The sequence below is a fragment of the Sceloporus undulatus genome, chromosome 4, assembly GCF_019175285.1.
Source record: "Sceloporus undulatus isolate JIND9_A2432 ecotype Alabama chromosome 4, SceUnd_v1.1, whole genome shotgun sequence".
NCBI classification, from domain to species: Eukaryota; Metazoa; Chordata; class Lepidosauria; order Squamata; family Phrynosomatidae; genus Sceloporus; species Sceloporus undulatus.
The window spans coordinates 75,585,891-75,607,022 of NC_056525.1; the positions used below are offsets into that span (position 1 = coordinate 75,585,891).

Below are 21,132 nucleotides of genomic sequence, written 5' to 3' on the forward strand. Positions count from 1 at the left end.
TAGTCCGTATTATAAAAGAGGTTCCGAGAAAGGGTTTACAACTGGGAGAAATCAGAAAGAGAGGCCTTAACAGTTCAATGAGGAGCATAAGGAGTATATCTTGGATGTTTGTAGTGTTGTTTGAAGTGTTTAAATAGATCTTGTTCTCTTTCATATATTAGAGGTAGTGTGCACCTGTAATGGTTATGGCCACACACCAAATCTAAATACTACTGTCCTTGGAGGTAGTACCAAAATTAAACTTGTCTTCAGTTAAAACTAGTTAATCAGAAACTGGATATATAGTAACTTCCTTCTCAATCCTTTTGAAGAAAAATTGGAGACGAATATAGATACAGTGGGTTCTTGTTATCCGCTGGGATTTGATTCCAGGATTCCCCGTGGATACCAAAATTGATGGATGCTCAACTCCCATTAAATATAATGGCATAGCAAAATAGTACCCCTTATATGAAATGGAAAATCAAGGCTTGCTATTTGGAATTTATACCTTTTTTGAATACTTTCAAGTTGTGGATGTTTGAATCCGTGGATAAAAAATCTGTGGATAAGGAGGGCCAACTGTAGTAATGTTTTTGAGAGTCTGTATAATGAACACTCCTTCTTTGGGGATCTTTAAACAGAGGCTGGATGGCCATCTGTCAGGGGTCCTTGATTGTGTGTTCCTGCATGGAAGGGGGTTGGATTTAGTGGCCTTTTATGATCTCTTCCAACTCTACGATTCTATGATTATAAAGATTGTTGTGACAGGACTCAAAATATAAAACTAGAATCTCTTATTTAGCCTTTTCATTAGATTTCAGTCTGTTTTACCTATCCTTTTTGGAGGTGTTTACTTTGCTGTGTAGGCTCACTGGCAGTTTCACTTTATCATTTAGTAATATAAATCTAGTAGTAGACTTCCAGCTCTTGCTACTATTTATTTACAATAGCAATAAACAGTATCTGGTTTCATTCATAATATTTCTGTGTAGGTTATAGATTTGTAGATGCATTTTTAAATACACAGAATTGATTACTGCATATTATTTCTTACATGTTACTCACTTCTAGCAATGTGGATGGCTTCTAAGATATGCAAATTAATTAATAGTTTTATTAATTAGAAGGGCAAATTAATTAGAAGGTTTAACAGTGATACTGACTGAGGGCTGGAACAGATGGCCCTTTAGAACTACTGTGTGGATGGCTTGGAAGCATGGTGTTTATATGCTGCACACTTCCAAGCCGCCCGGAATATACAATAGTGTATATTGTATTGTATAGCAACATAAAGATGAACCCTAGGAGATCAGTCCTGTCCTAACCCTTTCATGGTTTCATGATCCCATCCCTACTCTTTCCTGTTGATCATACTTTCAGATTAAGTACTGTTGTTTGCTATTGGTTGCTGTTTGCAGTGAATATACTGGTAGTTTTGCCAAAGATAGGATTACACTAAAGTCTTGCTGCTTTTACATCTGTTCCACATCCATAGGATAGAGGGAAGTAGACTTCTTTCTGGGTAACTGTGACTCTGAAAGACACAAGAAAATGTGATTTCTTTTTTGGCATCAGGACAATATATGGATTTCGTTGCTGGTTTTGAATATATAGAATGAGAATCTAATTGTTGTCCATTTGGTTACTCTAGAAAATATATGAAGCATCATAGTTCTAATGTGTAATCTTTCTTTTTTTGTTCCTGTGATGCCCTGGTAAAAAGTCATGGTGAAATGAATATAATAATCTCCAAGAATTGTTGATTTATTGATTTATGCTTTTTCTAATGTAGAAAAATACATAACGTTAGTGCTATACATACATGTGCTTTTGCTAAGTGCACAATGAATTATGATATTTGGTCGTGAATATTTGATAAATGCATATTTTCAAGCTAAATTATGCACTTTTCCCCCCATCCTCATCATTCTTAAAATGAAGTTACATATTTTGGTTTTGGAAATCCAGATTAACTGTTGTCTTTTGATATCCTTGAACTTCAGGAGTTTGATCCCGAAGAGTTCTACCATCTGCTAGAAGCTGCAGAAGGCCATGCAAAGGAAGGGGAAGGCATTAAATGTGACATTCCTCGTTACATTATCTGCCAGCTGGGCCTCACCAGGGATCCCCTGGAGGGTGCGAACTTTCTATTTTTTAAAGCTATATGTAAAGCATAAGTAGGTTAAAGAATCTGAGACATCCCTGTTGTTCATTTTGTTTGTTTGCTAACATTTATAGAAGCACGCTTAAGTATTATGTGTTTTACTAGAAAGACTCATTAAGTTTACATTTAAAGGACACACATCCAAAACACATGATGCAGAAATTAATGTACTGTACCTTCTTACCTGTAAGAATGTACATTAATTTCTGCATCATGTGTTTTGAGTGTGTGTATTTAAAATGGAATCATTTAGCAATTTAAATTCTTGATGCATTTGATGAAACACAGTGATAGAACCTGAACAATTGGGATAAAACCATTCCTAACTCTGCATAAATTGTAGCAAAATAATTGGATTATCGAACAGTCTCTTTGTGGTACTACAGAATATGTTATATGGAGCTGCATCACACATTTCTTCCAAATATAGAGTTTGAATACTATGAGCTAAAGCAAGTTGCTTTATCAGCTAAAGTATTCCTGAGAAATAAACAGGACATCTATAAAGACTCCATTTATTTGTCAAATATTTAAAAATCCTCTTTGAAGAAATGTAGAGACTTTGTAAACATGCTACAAAAAGAAATTAATTTATATTGTACAGTCATTTTTTTAAAAAATGAGCCGACCGGTGTTGAGAGTGTACTTTTGGGGGGAAATTTCCACTAAGAAATCATACAATTCACCATCTTCTTTTTACTTTGGCTTCATATACTGATTTCTTCAGTCAATGAGAGCTGAATATGAGAGCTGCATAATGGGGGTGGGACTGCAAGTGGATGAAGGAATTTGGTTGTTTAACATTGCATCCTAAAAATGTGTATTTCTGTCTCCCTTTGCCTCAGAAATGGCCCAGCTGAATAGCTATGACAGTCCAGATACTCCAGAGACAGATGATTCTACTGAGGGAAAGGTAAATGAATTAAAAGATTAATTCTGCAATCTAGTAGCAGGTGTGTATTAAAGGCATCAGTTCTAATAAAGTATTAGTAAACTGTTCATGAATAAAATAACTTTTAACAGTGAAAAATACTGTTTTACTGATACATTTTAAATTTCTTTCAGCATATTATTGAGTATACTATGAGAATGTATTTAGAAGATGACTAGATCATCTTCTAAAATTATATCCAGAATTATTTTATATTTGAAAGTTTTGTTAGAGCAGCCACTTGTAATAAATTTGAAAAAGATCCATGTTGTTATCCTACCTATAGAGTGAAATGTAAATGTGTTTCTTCCTCCCCATCTTCTTAGATTTCTTTAAGCAAAAAAATATTTTAAATGGTCTAGGGCAAAACAGTATTAAACAGATATTTTAGAAATAATATATCTTCTGTTCAGAGATAATTCCAAAGCAACATTGCTTAAATAAAATTTTAAAAGACAAATGGATGGTAAAAGGAAAGTGAAAACTATTTTTTATGTTTTCAGAGCCGTCGAGCCACTGTGCAAGTAAAAAAACCTCCTTCTGAAGAAGAATTTGAAACTATTAAACTTATTAGCAATGGGGCGTATGGGTAAGATTTTTGACTTTATCTAGCCGTAATAATGCACAGGAAGGGAATAATATAAAATATAATAAAATAATATTTTACTATGGATGGTGTGCCTTCTTGCAGTTAAATTGTATATAGAGATGTGACAGAAATTTTGTATGTCTGTGGAAAGTTTTACTTGGAGCAATAAGTAATTGTATTACACTAATAATTTAGTTTCTAAAAACTGATTCTTTTATTACCGAACTTTTGCTTTTTACATTTGTATTTTAATTGGGTACTTGAAGTTATCAATCTTACTCATAATAATTGTTGATCCTAAATGAAGTTTCAAGTATCTACTTAACACTTCAGTAGCAGTAGGAAGAGGATAGAATAAATTTTTGTCCTTAATTTTCTGCCTTTTGGTAGCTTTATGAACTGATCAAATACAGTAATTGAAACTTCAGAGAAATTCCTAGAATTCAGAACCTCTGGAGTATGCTCATGGCATCTCTAACACAATGCAATTTTCTTGTGTTGCCTTAGTGCAGTGTTCTTAGTGCGCCACAGAACTACCCGTGAGCGTTTTGCAATGAAGAAAATCAATAAGCAGAACCTTATTTTGAGGAATCAAATTCAGCAAGCTTTTGTGGAGAGAGACATCTTAACTTTTGCAGAGAATCCTTTTGTTGTCAGCATGTTCTGCTCTTTTGAAACCAAACGGCACTTGTGCATGGTCATGGAGTATGTTGAAGGTATTGTTTTACCACTACAGAGCTCCCTTGATTGTAATATCGATCTTACATTTTTATGAAAGTGGGTTACTTTATGGTAAAAGTATTGAATATTGTATATGCTGTCTTCTCATCTTTTAGGGACCCTATTGTGCCACCCAGTTTATGTAAATCTCTGAATTCCCATTAATTACTGTCCACAAGGATATAGTGGTAAATCCCCATGGTTCCATAATGGTATTAACTTGAGACTAGGGATGGTTTTGCTCATTATGGAATGAAAACCATGCTTACGAATAACAGTTTAAAAAGTTGGGTTTGTTTAGCCTAGAGAAGATAAGACTGAGAGGCAATGTAATAGCTATTTTATAATGTCTAAAGGGCTGTCACATGGAACATGCTTTTCTGCTACTCCAGAGGATAGATTCTAAATCAATATATTGAAATTACAAGAAAGGAGGTCCTGGCTAAAAATTAGGAAGAATCTCTGAAAGGTAAGGGCTGTTTGACAGATTACTTAGGAACATGGTAGATTCTGTCCTTCACAGGAAGTTTTTAAGTAGAGATTAAATGTCCACTGTCAGGGATACTTTAGTTGCCTGTTTCAGCATTGGAAGTGTGTTGGACAAGATACATCATCATTGGGTTACCTTTCAGTACTACAGTTCTGTGATTATATGGTTGTATTTATTCTTTTATATTGGTATATCACTCTGAGGGTTATGTGGAAGGCAAGAAGTTGGAGAATGTTCACAGATACAAATCCAGAAACATATACCTTTACACTTTTTGAAGCAAGCAAATTAACATAATAGAGTCCAGATGAAGCTGAAATGCAGTGGTTGGTGGAAGATACTGTAATTTGATGAATAGTAGATGACTTAGTCTGCATTGTTATTTCAGGCTGACTTATGACTTGCAACTTTTTCTTTTTACTAACTATGGCCTTAAACAGACAGGGCAAAAGGAGTGGCCAGAGGCTGCTCCCCCTGATCAGTGTAGGACCATGGCGACAGCATGCGTCTGGCCCTGATCCAGGCTGCTGCCACGATCTCAAATGGGACACCGGCCAAGAACAGAATTTCTCCACTCCTTTTCCTGCCAGCTTTCTCCAGTCTGGCATGCTCTCCGAGCAGCTCTCAACTGCTCTGGGGGTGTGTGTCATCTAAACGTCACACCCTGAGAGTGGCTGGAAGCCACACTTTACTGCCTGTCTATTTCGGGCTTACATTTATCTTGAGAGCTTATCCTTTTAAAATCAGGATTTAACTTTACAATACCTATTTGTGCCTTTATAGTCCAAACCAATGTACTTGGCACAAAGCTGATCTTTATGACTTTGCAGAAGCTTCATGTAATGCAAAGAATGGGTTCCCATGTCCTTCTAAAGTGGGATGCTCAGTACAATGTCAGTCTTTTAGTGCCTGCATTTTGTGTGTTTTTAAAAGTATAGAAACATGGAATCATAAAGTTGGAAGAGGCCTCATGGTCCGTCAAGTCTAAACCCTGCCCAGTGTAGGACCTCCAGCTAAAGCATTCCCAGCTGATAGCACAGACTCTTTTGAAGACATCCAAAGAAGCGGACACCTCTCTAGGCAATTGGTTCCATTTCTGAAGCACTCTTACTGTCAGGAAGATCTTTCTAATGCAGTCCTGTTCTGACGTACATCAGAGTATTGAACTCAATGGTACTTAACATCTCAATAGACAAGTATAGGATTGCAGGATAACAAGTTGAATTTTGTCAGCTTGGGCTGTTGCCAGATAACTAGTACAAATGGTCTTCATCTTCTTATGCTCTGTCTTCACTGTAAACCAGGAGGAGATTGTGCAACTCTTTTGAAGAATATTGGAGCTTTGCCTGTTGATATGGCAAGGATGTATTTTGCAGAAACTGTTCTGGCGCTGGAGTATCTCCACAATTATGGCATCGTTCACCGTGACCTAAAGCCTGACAAGTACGTTTTTAGCTTCTCATGTTTGGACCTGTGGCTGCAGCTGTCCATTCTAAAAATAGTTATAGGAACAATGTGTGCCATTTTCGGTCTTTAAGGTTAACAATTTTTTTTGTGTGTTTGTTCTTGTTACTGAGCCACTTTATGGTAGATGTCATATTGTGATTACCCAAAATATATATTTAAAAATCTCATTTAAAAAGCTCTAAATTGAAAGTGGGAGTACATTCAAATTGTATCATACATTTTCATTGTCCAGTATAGCAAGAAATATTCAAACTTTACTAGGTATTAAAAATACAGTTGTCCCTCTGTTTTCATAGATTTGAAATCCGCACCCCTTGTGTATCCATGGAGGGCAAACGGAGGGTGACTAAATGGAGTGTGGGCCCATGGTGCACGCTTGCTCATGGGCATGCACCACCATTTAAGCCTTGAATATTGATAAGTTTTTGTTTTTGTGGGGGTGTGTGTGTCTGGAACGAATCCCCTGCAAAAATGGAGGGTTGACTGTACAATCTAAACATGTGACATAATTTTAAAACAGACGTTGAATGTATTTTGTGTTGTATCCAAATACAATCAATTAAAAGAAGAGACCCACTGAAATCAGTGAACCTTGTCTCACTGATTTAATTGATTTTAGTGAGTCAGCTGTAAGCATGACTAACTCTGACTCAGTGTATATGTATAGGCACTGAAATTTCATGGATCATCTTCCTGCCACATAAGGATGCTCATGATGACTTTGAGATTCCTGAGTGGCCTTACACTTAAATATCTCTTCTCCCAAAAGGGCTCATATTCAGAACGGCATTACATTTTTGCCTAGGCTACACTCCTGGGGGTAGTACTGAGGGGAGATTTCACCTCTGGATGAAAAAGTTAACTCTCTGCCCATGATGGCACTTGGACTTAGGGAATAAAGCCCTAAGTCCAATTAACATTTTCTTTCCAAATCTCTTACTGTCACATTGTAGACTGGGAGTTGACAAGGCTGAATTAGAGAGACTGTAGGACAAATCAAAAGGAACCACAGGCCACTGATTCGTCATCTCTTTTTAAAAAGGATATCGTGTTGAAGGATTTGGAGATGCAGATATGATGTGTGAAACGTTTTTGATATTTTAAAAACAGAATCTTTTTTTTCTTGTCACTTAATGTATCTGAATAAATTAATCGGTCTTTAAAGAGTCTAGATCTCCATTAATCATCAGAAGCATACTTTCACACATTAGGAGACCCTCACTGGCAAAGTCAGTTATGCCTACATTGAATTAAATATGTCACAGTTGAATTAATGATATTAGTTCTTCAGAAGTCTGCTCTATGATAACTAAATGCAGAGAGTAAAAGATTATATATGTGTGTTTTTGAAATCTTGCTTCCCTTAAATACTCACCAAGGATAATCTAGTTTTAAATCTCTGTCTCTTGTGAGACCTTATTTGCTGTATCATTGAGCTCCTAAAGTAAACATTTTGTCGAGTGTCAGGGTCAATAAAAGGATGGCACTGTAATTTGCTTGACTTTTCAGAAACAGTTTTCTAACACTGATCTGTGTTTCATTTCTTTCAGTCTTCTTATAACTTCAATGGGTCATATCAAACTGACTGATTTTGGTCTCTCTAAAATTGGCTTAATGAGTCTGACAACCAACCTGTATGAAGGTCACATTGAGAAAGATACCAGAGAATTCTTGGATAAGCAAGTAAGTTGAACTTATATTTTTGAAACCTCTGTGAATAATGGCATACAGCTATGCCTCAGTTAACAAAATAAATGTGTTCCTGTTCTTACTACTTTAACAGAAGATTTTAGTTCTAGGAGGTAGAAGTAACATAGAAAGAACAGGGATGGGTTCCTACAACACAAAAAAGATCAGTTCAACATGTTTCAACATATATTTTATCCAAAATTAACTACAGTGTGCCCTTGTCCTATGCGGGGGATCCATTCCAGACCCCCTGCGTAAGACAATTTCCACGTATGCTTGAGCCCATTGAAATGAATGGGGTTGGGTGTGGTGGTGTGCGTGCGCCATGGGCACCCACATCATTTCTTCCTTGTTGCGCGGCTTTCAGCATAAGCTGAAAGCTGTGTATAGAGCACCCGCTGTATATTATTATTATTATTATTATTATTATTAAGCTTTATTTATATAGCGCTGTAAATTTACACAGCACTGTACATACGATCTTTTAATTAAACGGTTCCCTGCCCTCGGGCTTACAATCTAAGAAGACATGACACAAAAGAGGAAGGGAGTGGAGGATGGAGCCAGAAGCCTTCTGGGAAGGGCTCAGTTCCTTTGGGGAGGCCTGATGGGATTGGCCCACCCCTCTCTCCCTCAGAAGCCAGGATGGAGCCAGATGCCTTCTGGGAAGGGCTCGGTTCCTTTGGGGAGGCCTGATGGGATTGGCCCACCCCTCTCTCCCATGAAAAACGAAACAACAAGATCAGAGAAAACCTTGCACAAATAAACAAAAATAATTTGAACTTTCTAGAGACTTACTTAAAAGTTTCTTCCCAAATGAATCCAACAATGACTTTTTCTTTCCCTAGCCTCCACTTTTCTTATGAGTTCCACTTTGGTTGTGAAACTTGTAGATCTATGGTATTTGAAATGCTGGAAGCTAATATGCTGTCTCCTTTCCCTCTCTGTTTTTACTATTCATGCATACTCAGTAAGGAATTCTTGAACCAGTTGCTGTTTACCTTGCCTGTTGTATATACGTAGGCACACATAGGTGCTGTATAATACACTAAAGTAGAATCCTGTTCTTTCTCAGCTCAAAGTTTAATGCATTGTTTACTGCAGACATAGTGCTATAATTCAACATCAAAAGTACCAAGCCCTCTTTCACCATCCTACTAAGGTTGATGCACTGTAAAGGTTTCAGCTGGACAGAGGACAAGAAGGAGAAGGAGGTGTAAAAGACTTTATAAAAAGGAGGTTCTTTATTCTCTGTCCAGATGGCCCGGAAGGAGTGGCCAGAAGCCACTCTGGCCCCGTTTGGGCCGGGACCACAGAGACCGTATGGCCCACCGGCAGGAGTGGATTATATCCGCTCCTAAAAAGTCCGGCTCCTGCCATCCCTGAGCGACTTTGGACGCTTTGGGATCACGGATCATCTGAACACAACACCTCCAAAGGGGCTAGAAGCCACTTCATTTGGCCCATCTGTTTTGGACCTTTGCTAACTGAGGTATGCCGGAACCTTTTTCTTCAACAAGTGTGTTCAGTACAGGTTTTGTGACATTTATCACTCAGGAATAGAACAAATTTATTTAAGGTCCTTATATTATTGGTCCATTTATTTAATGTACCTGATAATTCAACTAGAGACAGAGTACAATTTGGACTGTAAAGTTAGATTTATCCTGATCATTCTTTTTAAAACATTTTTGTAAAGTTGTACAGATTCATAGTATGTAATGAATGTTTAGCTTAGTTTTTTGTGGGTTTTTCAGGCTATGTGGCCATGTTCATGTTTTTGAGCCACATAGCTAAAAAAAAACAACACAAAAAATTATGGATGCCGACCATGAAAGCCTTCGACTTCACAATGTTTAGCTTCCTTTGGTTCGGCTAAACAGATGTGTATGTGTGTGTATTTGTTACATGTCTTAACAAATATATTTTCTTCCTGAAAAAAACTTCATCTGTAAATCTGAAAAAAATTGTTTTCAAAGTTTTCAGAGCCTTCTTAGGAAAACACATCATTTACATAATGTGTTGTGCCACACTGTGGGGCACAACATATATATAGGTTTCTTTCTACATTAAAGATTTTCTCTCCCCCCCCCCTCTCTTTCCAGGTTTGTGGGACTCCAGAATACATTGCCCCAGAAGTGATCTTGCGTCAGGGTTATGGAAAGCCTGTGGACTGGTGGGCCATGGGAGTCATCTTGTATGAGTTTTTGGTTGGTTGTGTTCCTTTTTTTGGTGACACACCAGAAGAGTTATTTGGGCAAGTAATCAGTGGTATGTATGATGTGTTGAGAATCAGCAAGTGTTGTTTTGTCTGTATCTGTTGAATGGCTCGAAGACCACTTAATCAACATTCAAGTTCCCAAGAGTTCCCTGTAAATTACAACAAAAATAATAAATATTAATTAAATTGTTGAAAGAGCAACAAGAAAGGACACATTGGATTTTGGAAAACAGAATAAAACGTTGGGCTTTCTTCCTGAAAATGCCAACTGTCTGACTTGAAATTTGCAAGATCATCTGAAACATCAGGGCAGCTGAGCCAGTAACAACCCAGGCATATATCACATTTAATATGAGACCTTGCAAGCTATGGTCATGTGGCTGATCCAATTTCAAAAAGAATGCAAGCTCACTGTAAGAATCCTGTTGGAACAGACCAAAAATCTGTCTAGTTCAGCAATTACTTTTTAAGTAGCAAGTCAGTTGCTTTTCAGGAATGTACAAATAAGTTCTGAAAGCAATATCTCTTTCTCTATTTACCCAGGAAATAGTATTCAGAAGCATACAGACTCTTGAACTAGATGTTCTGTTTACTTTTTATGTTTTCTTGTCCCATGATCTGCTAAACTGGGTATACAACCTAGGGGTTGCACACCTTTCCAAATACAGAGGTACACCTTTTAGATACTCCTTTATCACTTATTCCCCCATGGTGATGTCCTGACAGTTTGCCCTCTTCATTGCTGCTTCTGTCATTTCTTCTGCCACTGCTTTTTTCTGTGTTATTGTGTCTTCTCCAGCAATTCCTCAACCACCATTTGATCTTCATCAGCCCCCTCATTTGATTCTCATTGCTGCTTTTTTAATGGCTATTGAAGTGACTACTTCCATTGTAACAACTTAGTGATGTATTGTAATGTATTCCATTGTAAAAGCTTAGTGATGTATTGTAATGCTCTCAGTAAAACCCTCTGAATACTGTCCTCTGAGTATGGAAGCCAGACTTTCTTCCAGCTGGTGTTCTGACAGATACTGTCAAGAGCCTTCCTGCCCTGTGAGCACTGCTTCTGCTACTGAAGAAGAGCCCAGTCTTTTAAAGCAAATTGGATAAAGTAATTTGCAGTCATCATTAGAGAAGACAGTGAAGGGGGTGTGTGAGAACAATGAAAAAGGGAAATTAAAAATTAAAAGGAAGTATGATGGAAAAAATAAATGGAAATGGAAACTACAAGTTAAATCAGTGCTGTTCTTTGCTTTTCAGATTGTTTGTATGTGAACTGAATGTCCATGCAAACATATATATGTGGTTGCAGGCCCCCAATGGATACCAATTTGACTTGTGGCTGAGAAGGTTTTAAGCCTTTGGTGAAAGATTTTGTCAGAACTTTTTCAGAATTCCAAGTATATGTTGTATATTGGACTATCTCATCTCTCTATTTACTGACAGAACTTGAGGAGGCAGATTAGCAAGGCAGCATTGTTTCATGATGGTTCTTCCTTAGCAAGACCTTTTCTTCCATATATTGTATTCTACTTATTTATCCAGGACAGATATTCTGCGAGCTAGTTAGATGTGCTTCATTTGCTTTAACAGAGCAACATGAGAGGAAATAGCAAAACATAGACGTGCAAGAGTAACTTTGTATTCCAAAAAGCAAACCTTGGTTTTGCTATTTTATATAAGGGACAGCATTTTACTGTGCCATTGTATTTAATGGGACTTGAGCATCCACAGATTTTGGTTTCCACAGGGGGACCTGGAACCAAGCCCAGTAGATGCCAAAGGCACACTATATAATGAGGGAATATTTTGCCTGTTTAATATATTTAATGCTATGTCTTGGATTCAACTGAGCCACACAATAAGTGGGAAGCACTTTGATTAGTTCATGGTGACACCCCCCCCCCATAGAATCATAGAGTTGGAAGAAACTGCAAGGGCCATCCAGTCCAACCCCCTGCCATGCAGAAACTCAATCAAAGCACCCCCAACAGATGGCCATCCAGCCTCTGCTTAAAGACCTCCAAGGAAGGAGCAGTTTATAAGTTTTCCCTTCCTTTATAGCACCTGTACTGTACTGGGGGAATTGTGTCGGTTGGAGATGGAGAGAGAGAGAGAGAGTTAAAGAGCAGATCTTGGAAGTTAGTTTTTATCTACCATCTTGGGGGGAGAGAGGCAGGCTGGCCAAACTGCCTGCCTGAAGAAGAAAAGCCCTCCCTTCAGCCACCATCATGGGGGGAGAGAGGCAGGCAAGCTCCAACTGCCTGCCTGAAGAACAAAAGCCCTCCCTTCTTCCACCATCTTGGGGAGGGAGAGGCAGGCTGGCTCCAACTGCCTGCCTGAAGAAGACAAGCCCTCCCTTGTATTGTTTTTAAATGGTATGAGTGGGTTTTTGTATTGTTGGGCTATGTATTGTATTGGTTTTGATGGTGTTTTTGTAAACCGCTGTGATCTGCAAGGAATAGCGGTCTAGAAATAAATTTTCATTTCATTTCATCTGTCAATGAGAGGTTTCCCAATTTCAGGAATGGCTTTTATTGGTTACAGAACATTGGGGCAGGGGCAGGACAGCCCTGTTTTAAGAACAAAATTCTGTTCACAGTTACGTTCAAGCCACTGGAGTGGCATTTTAGCCCAGTCTAACCTAAGTGTGATTTCTGTAGATGAAATTGGCTGGCCAGAAGGAGATGAGGCTTTACCTTCGGATGCACAGGACCTCATTGGTAAATTTCTCCGACAAAATCCCTTGGAAAGACTGGGAACAGGTACAAACTCATTTTTATAAAAATGGTCCCTTGGAACATTTAAATACAATTAGAGCTTGTTTTAAAAGTGGGAAACCTTTGTTGACTAAATAATTAACCTTTTCAGTTATATAATGTTTCCTCTGTTTATGGTATAGTGGCCATCAGGAGCATGAACAATTCTGCACAGAAGCATATCATCGGTGGAACAAGAGTGCAGTACATGATTTTTGCCCTTCCTAACTTGTTACAGTGATCACAACATTGCATCTTCCAGCAGCTCCACTCTGTGTTGTCTAATGTTTAAAATCTCAGTATTTATTAGTATAGTATATAGTATATGACACCAGAGCTGTTTCACTCTTTGATAACATGTCACATTCATTGGTTTGTTTCTCCTGCCTCCTTTGCTTCAGTTGACAGTGTTATTAAGACCTTGTGCACTCTGAAATATTTGTTTGCTCAGATATTTGAGATTAAACATGACATACCCTGGAGATTTCTCTCCTCTCATATGCAGTGAGCATATAATAAGAGTGAAAACTAACAGTAAGTCCCTCCAACACTACTTCAGTTCTAATTACTTACAATAACAGGCAAAACACCCCACTGTTTTTGCCTTGTGATTTTCAGAAAGATGTGACAAGACACGTTTTATTCTTTAGTAATTTTATTTTATTTAGAGCAGGTTTGGACCACCTTCTATAAGTCCAATGCCATTTTCCCATTGCCCCAGAACCTTTCAGGGGCTGTGGCATGCTGTTGAAATTCAGCAGTGTGGCAACAACAAAAGCAACTCTTCAGTGCATTTCTGTTTTAAGTCAAAGCTCATAGGGATTGTGTGCCTGTCTTTAAATTAGATTTATGCTCCCAGGAACAGGAACACAACTTTCCTTTATAATGAGTGCTGCATATGCTTCTTAATTTACACTAGAAAGCAGCTTTTTGTTGCCATCTTACCAAATGTGATAGTGGCAAATGGCCAGTGGGATTGTATAAACAAATGGGGTGGGGATTGTATGCAACCTATGTGTTGCCCTCCCCTGATTCCCACTTCTATGACAGGTAATAGCAACATTTTATCTACTTCTCACATTATCTATTTGAGTAAAGCTGTAGTTTTGCCCTGGCTAAACTGATTTCAATCCAAGTCTGTGATGCATTAAGATGTAGTTCTGTCCACTATGCTAGTGCTACCCAAAGTGGTGGTCCATGGACTGGTGCTGGTCTATGAGCCATTGGCTGCTGGTTTGAGGCAAGTTTCCAGGAAAAAAGCAGTTTTAGCCAATGGTGATAAATTTTATGCCAGTCCCTGGCACATTGTGAGTAGGGGGAACTGCCACCCTCCCCCCCACCAATATCTTTAGAAGCACTGCATTAGGTTGTGGTTGCCACAATATGATTGTAAGAATTCTTCACAATGTTGTCATTTCAGGTAGTGCTTTTGAGGTGAAACAGCACAGGTTCTTCAAGGACTTGGACTGGAATGGATTACTCCGGCAAAAAGCAGAATTTATTCCACAGTTGGAATCTGAAGATGACACAAGCTACTTTGACAGTAAGAAAGAGAGTTGACTGTAGAGTTCAACTATAGAGACTATTTTCAATATATATATTTAACATCAGCCATTAAGATGTGCATATGAATAGTTTTCAAACCTGTTCAAGAAAACAAACCATGAGCAGGCCTTGAATTTTAAACCGAACGTGTATAGCAGGATTAAACTCCAAGGAAGGAGTCATAAAAATTAGGTGAAGGAACATCAATAGTTTAACATACGCAGATGACACCATATTACAGGTATACTTTGGTTCACAAAACCTCAGGGAAAGAAGCTCCCATTTTGCAAATTCTTTTTACAAGAGCCTAGCCCAGTCTTCCCCCTTTTCTTGTTTTTGATCTACCGTAGTTGTAAGGTTTTTATTTTGTTTACTTATTTGCAGTATTGGCATTGGGAGGATGGTGTTTGATTGCAGCAGCATGTCTGTAATAAACAATGCAATAAAGCTTGGCCTGGGAAATAATGGGATTCTATTTTATGTGACACTGCTGTAGCTCTGTGTGCTTATATACAATAGACAAGGTAAATTGCTGTCTCCAGAATCTCTTACTGAGCATGTGTGAAGATCAAAACAGAAAGACAAGGGGAATAGATTAGCCTGTCTCACCAGCTACCCTGGCATATTAAAAAAGCACAGATGTAAGTTTTGCCACCAAAACGGAAATCATAAGAGGAATGGAGGCAGTTGAAAAAAAATCCTGGGATGTATTTTGGAGGAAACTCTCTAGAAGATTTTTTTTAATTGTTTGTTTGTTGACTTCTGCAAGGCTTATTTGTTTCATTTCACATGTGCATAACATTAGTTTTTAATAAAAAGTTTGCTAGAACATGTTGGATTGAATTTTTTATTTATTTTTTTTTGGTGATGTAGGAATCTATCTTGATTTTTTCCATGTTATTTCTATCTCTGGTAACAGTTAAAGTTAACTCCATTAACTGAGGTATACCTCCAATAGGCTTTTGTCATCATCTATACTGTAATATAAAATGTTGCTGCCATACAAATACAAATCTTCACCACAGTCACAAAGCTTGGCAACAAGATCCCTTTGCATACTGATATTCCAGACTGACATGTCTCTGAACTATGTATGTAATGTTAGGGCTTTGAATAAAAAGTTTGCTGAAGTGTGTTGAACTGACTGCTCTTCTTTATTTATGGTGTAGGAACCTATTCCAGTTTTTTCTCTGTAGTTTCTACTTCTGGTACCAAAGTTTCTGTTAAAGAAGTAAAGCCTAGAAACACATAGTATACTTCATTAACTGAAGTATACGTCTACTTGCAGAAAATAGCAAAGACCTGGAATGTCTGTAGATGAAAGATAAGGAAGAAAGTGTAAAAGCAGGGTTACAGTTGAATATCAAGAAAACAAATATAATTACTGCAGATGATTAATGTAACTTTAAAGTGGCAGTGAAAGCAAATTAAAGATTTTCTATACTTTGGCTCAGTCATCAATTGAAATGGAGAGTATAGTCGAGAAATCAGAAGAGGATTAATTACTTGGAAGGACAGCAGTGAACGAAATAGATAAGATGCTCGAGTGTAAAGATACATTATTACATTTCAAGGTGAAAATCATACATGCCGTGCACTTCAATATAAGGTGGTGTAAGTAGGACATTGAAGAAGGTTGGTAGGAAGAACACAGGCAGGAAGAAAATCAACTCATTTAAAATGTGCTGCTCTATGGATACCATGAAATGTTAAAAAAAGAAATGAATGTGTCCTAGAGCAAATAGGGCCTAAACACTCAGTAGAGCTGAGATAACTAAACTGACACTGACATACTTTGGACATATCATGAAATGATGTGACTAATTGGGAAAGATTATAATATTTGGTAAGATGGAAGGCAGTTAAAAAGAAGACCACAATACATTTGGATTGATTCAGTCAAGGAATCCATGGCCCTGAGTTTTCAAAAACTGAGCAAGGCAGCTGATAACGGGCTATTGGAGGTCTCTTATTCATGGATACAACTGAAGTTGAAGTTGACTTGATGGCAAATAATACAGCAAGAACAACTTTTAATGAGTTTGTAATACAGAAGAAACTTGTCACGTTTTCTTGTGTTGCATTATTCCTTGCAAAGATATAACATTCTAGAATCCCACATAATGCCTGTTTAGAAATTCCATCTTCACGCATTGTCTACATTTTGAAATAGAAGAGAGCAGAACATGTTCATTAATCCCACCACTTCTATAACATTTTGACACCTAACACAATGTCTTCTGTCTGTTGAAGCTGCATTTTTGAAACAAGAAGCCTCGCTTAGGTGCATTATGTGCTCTGCATGATTAGTTTTCTAGATTACATGGAGACCTTATGTGTATGCATGACTTTTTGCTTCCGAGGTTGAGTCCCAATGCAAAGAAAATGGCAGTTCTATACCTATGAAAATGTAATACAGGTGATGAGGCTACCTTGATGCATCCCTGCTCTTACATGATGCAGAAGGCATGAGACTGAAATTCCTGAATAGGGTTAAAACATTGGGGCAGGTCTGATTTATGTTGTTCACATATTTATTAAGTACTCTGTGAAGGATAATGACACAGTTTGCTGTCAATTAGGGAAACTGCCATTGGCTGAGACAGATTTAAAAATAAAACTTATATGCTTTGCAAATTAGTGTTAAAAGGAAAATGAATAAGAAATATAATGTGAATGTTGTAAAGCTAATTAGCTTCTAAAGAATCATTATAGAATAAAAAGCAAGTTTCCATCTTTTGTGAAGCTATTGCACTGGTGCCTTCTGGTTTTGGAAGTTTGAATAAAATCTGTGAACAGATTCCCTGACATAAGTGTTCGCTAATGCTAAACCTAATAGGCAGGGACATTGGTTTTGCATGCTGCACAGATGATATTAAATTCACACACCCCCCCCCAAAAAAAAAAGGATTTCTCTAACCCAACAGCAATAGATATGTATCTGGAAAAAGTGGATTTCAGTTTCTGTAGCAAATCATACCCCATAAGTTGCTTGGCTTCCTTTTCCCTTAACTGTTTTCTTAGATTTGAGAAGTCAGTAACAATACAAAAATTTAAAAATATATCAAGAAATCATCATTGTCTGTGTAACTTGTTCTTATTAGCCAATCTGAGACTGTTCTTTTGATGGAATAATTAAGCTCATTATGGCTAAATCTATCATACTTTGCTTGAGCCATTTTGTATTGAGAGAAGCCATCATTATGATTCCAGCACATGTCCTTGACAGTTTTCAGTAAGTGTTATTAGAACACTTTGAAGTTGTTCTTACAGTGTATAGCAAATTTCCTGAACCATCTTATTCCACTGTTCTGTTGTCAAGGATAAACTCAGTAAATTTCTATCCAAACACATTTTAATAGTGTGAATATTAGTCCAGCCAAAAGAGAAGAGATTTTACTCACCCAAGGAGGAGTAACTAAAACAGCAGTCTTGAGTTCGTGACAGGAAACAACATCAGAAAAATTTAATCCAAATGTGACATATTACATCAAGGCTAACTGGATTTCTGCATGTGTGATACTTATGTATGAAACTTGGTTGTCTTCTTTTATATCAGGTTGGGCAACCAATAGACATTACATGAGCCCTCCCAACTAGTACTTTCCAATTTGCTGCTATGGCAGTGAAATCCTGCCATAAATAAGGCACACATTAATTTTGAACCTTGTTTACAGGCAGAAATGTGCTTCCACATTCCTCTCCCTGAAAATGGTTGAAACTTGAAGAGCAATGAGGAGCCTGTTTATTGTACAAGCCTAAAAAGCAATTGTAATTTGAAAGTTGAACAAGCATTTTGACATAAAATGCAGTTTGACTCTTAAAAAAGAAAGAAAAGAAATGTGCTTCTGAGAATATGAAGTGACTTATAAACAAGGCTGATAATTTCAGTTAAAATGGGACTGCCATTGCTTCCACCACAGTGGCAAATTTAATGGGGGCTGAGCTGCAAAAATGGCTGGCAGGGCCTCTGTGTTTCCCGCCTTTGTCTCATATAACCACAGTGGATGGACAGGAGAATTGCTCGAATTTCTGTGAGAATTTGAAGTTTCAGAGACTGTGCTTCTGTATGCTTTAGGCAAACAAAAACTTGATTGTGAAGAAGAAAATTGCTTACTGTGCAAGAATCTAGCTCAGTTTGTTTTCTTCGTTTCTGACTGATGGATTTCAGGGGGGGAATCTGATCATACTTTCAATTTAGTATATCTCAATGGCAATCTGGGCTCAAATCTGTGTCCTTCTTTGCAGCTCGTACCGAGCGGTATCAACATTTAGATTCTGAGGAAGAAGAAGACACGAATGATGATGATCATGTGGAAATTAGGCAGTTTTCTTCATGTTCACCAAGGTTTAGCAAGGTATGTGCGGAGTTAAATAAATTGAACTCATTTGTGCTCGGTACAGCATGAATGTCTGTTAACTAGCTTGGAAGCTGGATTTTTTAGGAGACAGTGATTTTACCTACACAACAGCTGTCCATTTATAAATGGGCCCTGTGTTCAACATAATTTCTTACTGTAACTGATGGGATTGGACTGACATCAGAGTCAAATAATTAAAGAATATGTCTATTAGATTACGTGCACAGCTTGCATCTGTAAAGATGTATGGAAGCAGGGCTCTTTGGAATTGTTTCAATTGATGAGGAAGAAAAGGAGAATAGAAGGTAACAATTGAACATTCATGTCACCAGTTTCAGAAGAGATTAAAATACAGCACTGGTATTGTTGGGTCATGATACTAGAAGAATGTTCTTTAAAAAAATTGAAATTGTTTCCAAAATTTGACTTTATTCCTTAGTATTGGTAGCTTCAGCAACACATCTCTAAAATAAAATATTAGGTTGGAATTCCTAAAAGAGTCTTCATTAACATTTTCCCCATAAAATTTGCTCCCTCTCCTAGTGATAGCTGTACACTGTTGAGAGGAGACAGGTGTAGAGGCTAAAAGTATAGGTCAGACCCAGACATAAAGCTTCTTGTATTAAACATAGTAAGTAAAGTGAGTAATAGTACAAATCTGATGTCAGGGCAAGATGATGGGACAGAAGTCTAGAATATAATTCAACAGAATGAATAGGTGGATCTTCAGCTGCAGCAAGACTAAGGGCCCAAACAGACAGACCAAAATAAAGCTGCTTTGAGTCTCTTTGGAGGTATGCTGTTTAAATGATGCATGTGTCCCGAGAGGCCGGAAGCTGCACCAAAGCCATGCTCCAGTCCTGAGGACTGAAGCGCAGCTTTGACGCAGCTTTTGGCCTCTTAAGATGTGTGTGTCATTTAAGCAGCATATCTCCAAAGTGACCCAAAGTGGCTTTATTTTGGCCTGTTTGTTTGGGCCCTGACTTACTACATCTTGACTAAGTAAAGTTATATACCTTCCCATTTAAACTGAGTATAGAATGCAAAGTCCTTGCAACAAAATGGAGACGTCCAAGCTTCACCATGTCTCAAGTGCTTCCTTGCTATCACATGAGCGATTTTAGGCTCACTGTTGTTAGCCACATTTGATAAATCTTCTGTGGTGATGGATCCATTTGTAGCTCAAAATTCTATTTGATGTGCATCCTCAGAAGATTTTGAGCTCTAGTAGGTAATGTTAAAAACATACTAACAGTGTGAAAAGGCTGCACCATTTCTGTATTTGTAACTCTTTGTTCATTTTTTTTAAAGCAAAATGTATTTTTGTGTATTTTATGACAATGCAGCACAGATATAGCCTTCTTTGTGCTGGTACCTGTTGCAGTTACAATAGATAATTAATGATACTAGTAATCTTAGGAGTGTTACATTAATTTAAATCACAAGAAAAGTTCAAATCATTTCTGATAATCTGTGGGAAACCAAAGAATTGTTTGTAAATTCATAAGTGCTAATTTTCTCACTGACTTGAACTCTTATAATCCAAGATTTCTAAGGAGTAAATATAGTATTATCTTTGTATAAATATTCTGAGTAGAGTTGCTCTTATTGACAAACCTGGAAAAGAATAAATTACCATCATGATCAAACAAAAAAAAATCAGCTTTATTAAAAAATTGAAAAGGTTGATAATGAAAGAGGCAAGGAACAACAATCAGAATTTGGGTCACTGAACCAGTGTTTTGCAAACATGCGGGAGGGACATTTTGACAAGATTAATACTTCTTTAACGAGAACTGAACTTCCACGCAAAGCAATCAGGGGTTCTAATGCTGAGTACTCAATGCTGGGCAAAGAATGAGGTCCAAGCTGCATTAGCATCTTGCAGTATTTTGGGAAGGGTGCATTGTGCAAAAACGAGCTGGTATAGGCATGCCCTTATCTTCAACACTGAAAAATAATACAGCATTTGAAAGGCTCATTATATTTCGAAAGTCTTGTCTGACAATTCAACAGATAATTTATTAATAACTATCCTGTTGTTGTGTGAATTTTTAATAATGTTGTTTTCATCATCCTGATATGCAAATCAGTTTCTCAGCTGAGTTCAGTCTTATAAACATGGATTTCTTTTTTCCTCCTCCTGTTAACTGTTGAATTATTTAAAATGTCATTGTAAAACAGCTGAGGAATGATTGACTAACCAAATGATTG

The 21,132-nt window shown here is 37.4% G+C and overlaps 1 protein-coding gene across 8 annotated transcripts in view; it reads left to right on the plus strand.

The window, feature by feature from the left end:
- MAST2 (microtubule associated serine/threonine kinase 2) overlaps positions 1 to 21,132 on the plus strand; it is a 203,814-nt gene that overhangs the window by 160,092 nt on the left and 22,590 nt on the right. For all 8 annotated transcript variants that reach the window (XM_042461735.1, XM_042461727.1, XM_042461728.1 and 5 more), the window contains 10 exons: positions 1,986 to 2,118; positions 2,992 to 3,059; positions 3,581 to 3,666; positions 4,174 to 4,382; positions 6,181 to 6,319; positions 7,894 to 8,026; positions 10,138 to 10,303; positions 12,917 to 13,018; positions 14,433 to 14,555; positions 18,806 to 18,915. In XM_042461735.1, coding sequence (XP_042317669.1) covers positions 1,986 to 2,118; positions 2,992 to 3,059; positions 3,581 to 3,666; positions 4,174 to 4,382; positions 6,181 to 6,319; positions 7,894 to 8,026; positions 10,138 to 10,303; positions 12,917 to 13,018; positions 14,433 to 14,555; positions 18,806 to 18,915 — 1,269 coding nt within the window. The remainder of the gene's footprint in view (positions 1 to 1,985; positions 2,119 to 2,991; positions 3,060 to 3,580; positions 3,667 to 4,173; positions 4,383 to 6,180; positions 6,320 to 7,893; positions 8,027 to 10,137; positions 10,304 to 12,916; positions 13,019 to 14,432; positions 14,556 to 18,805; positions 18,916 to 21,132) is intronic.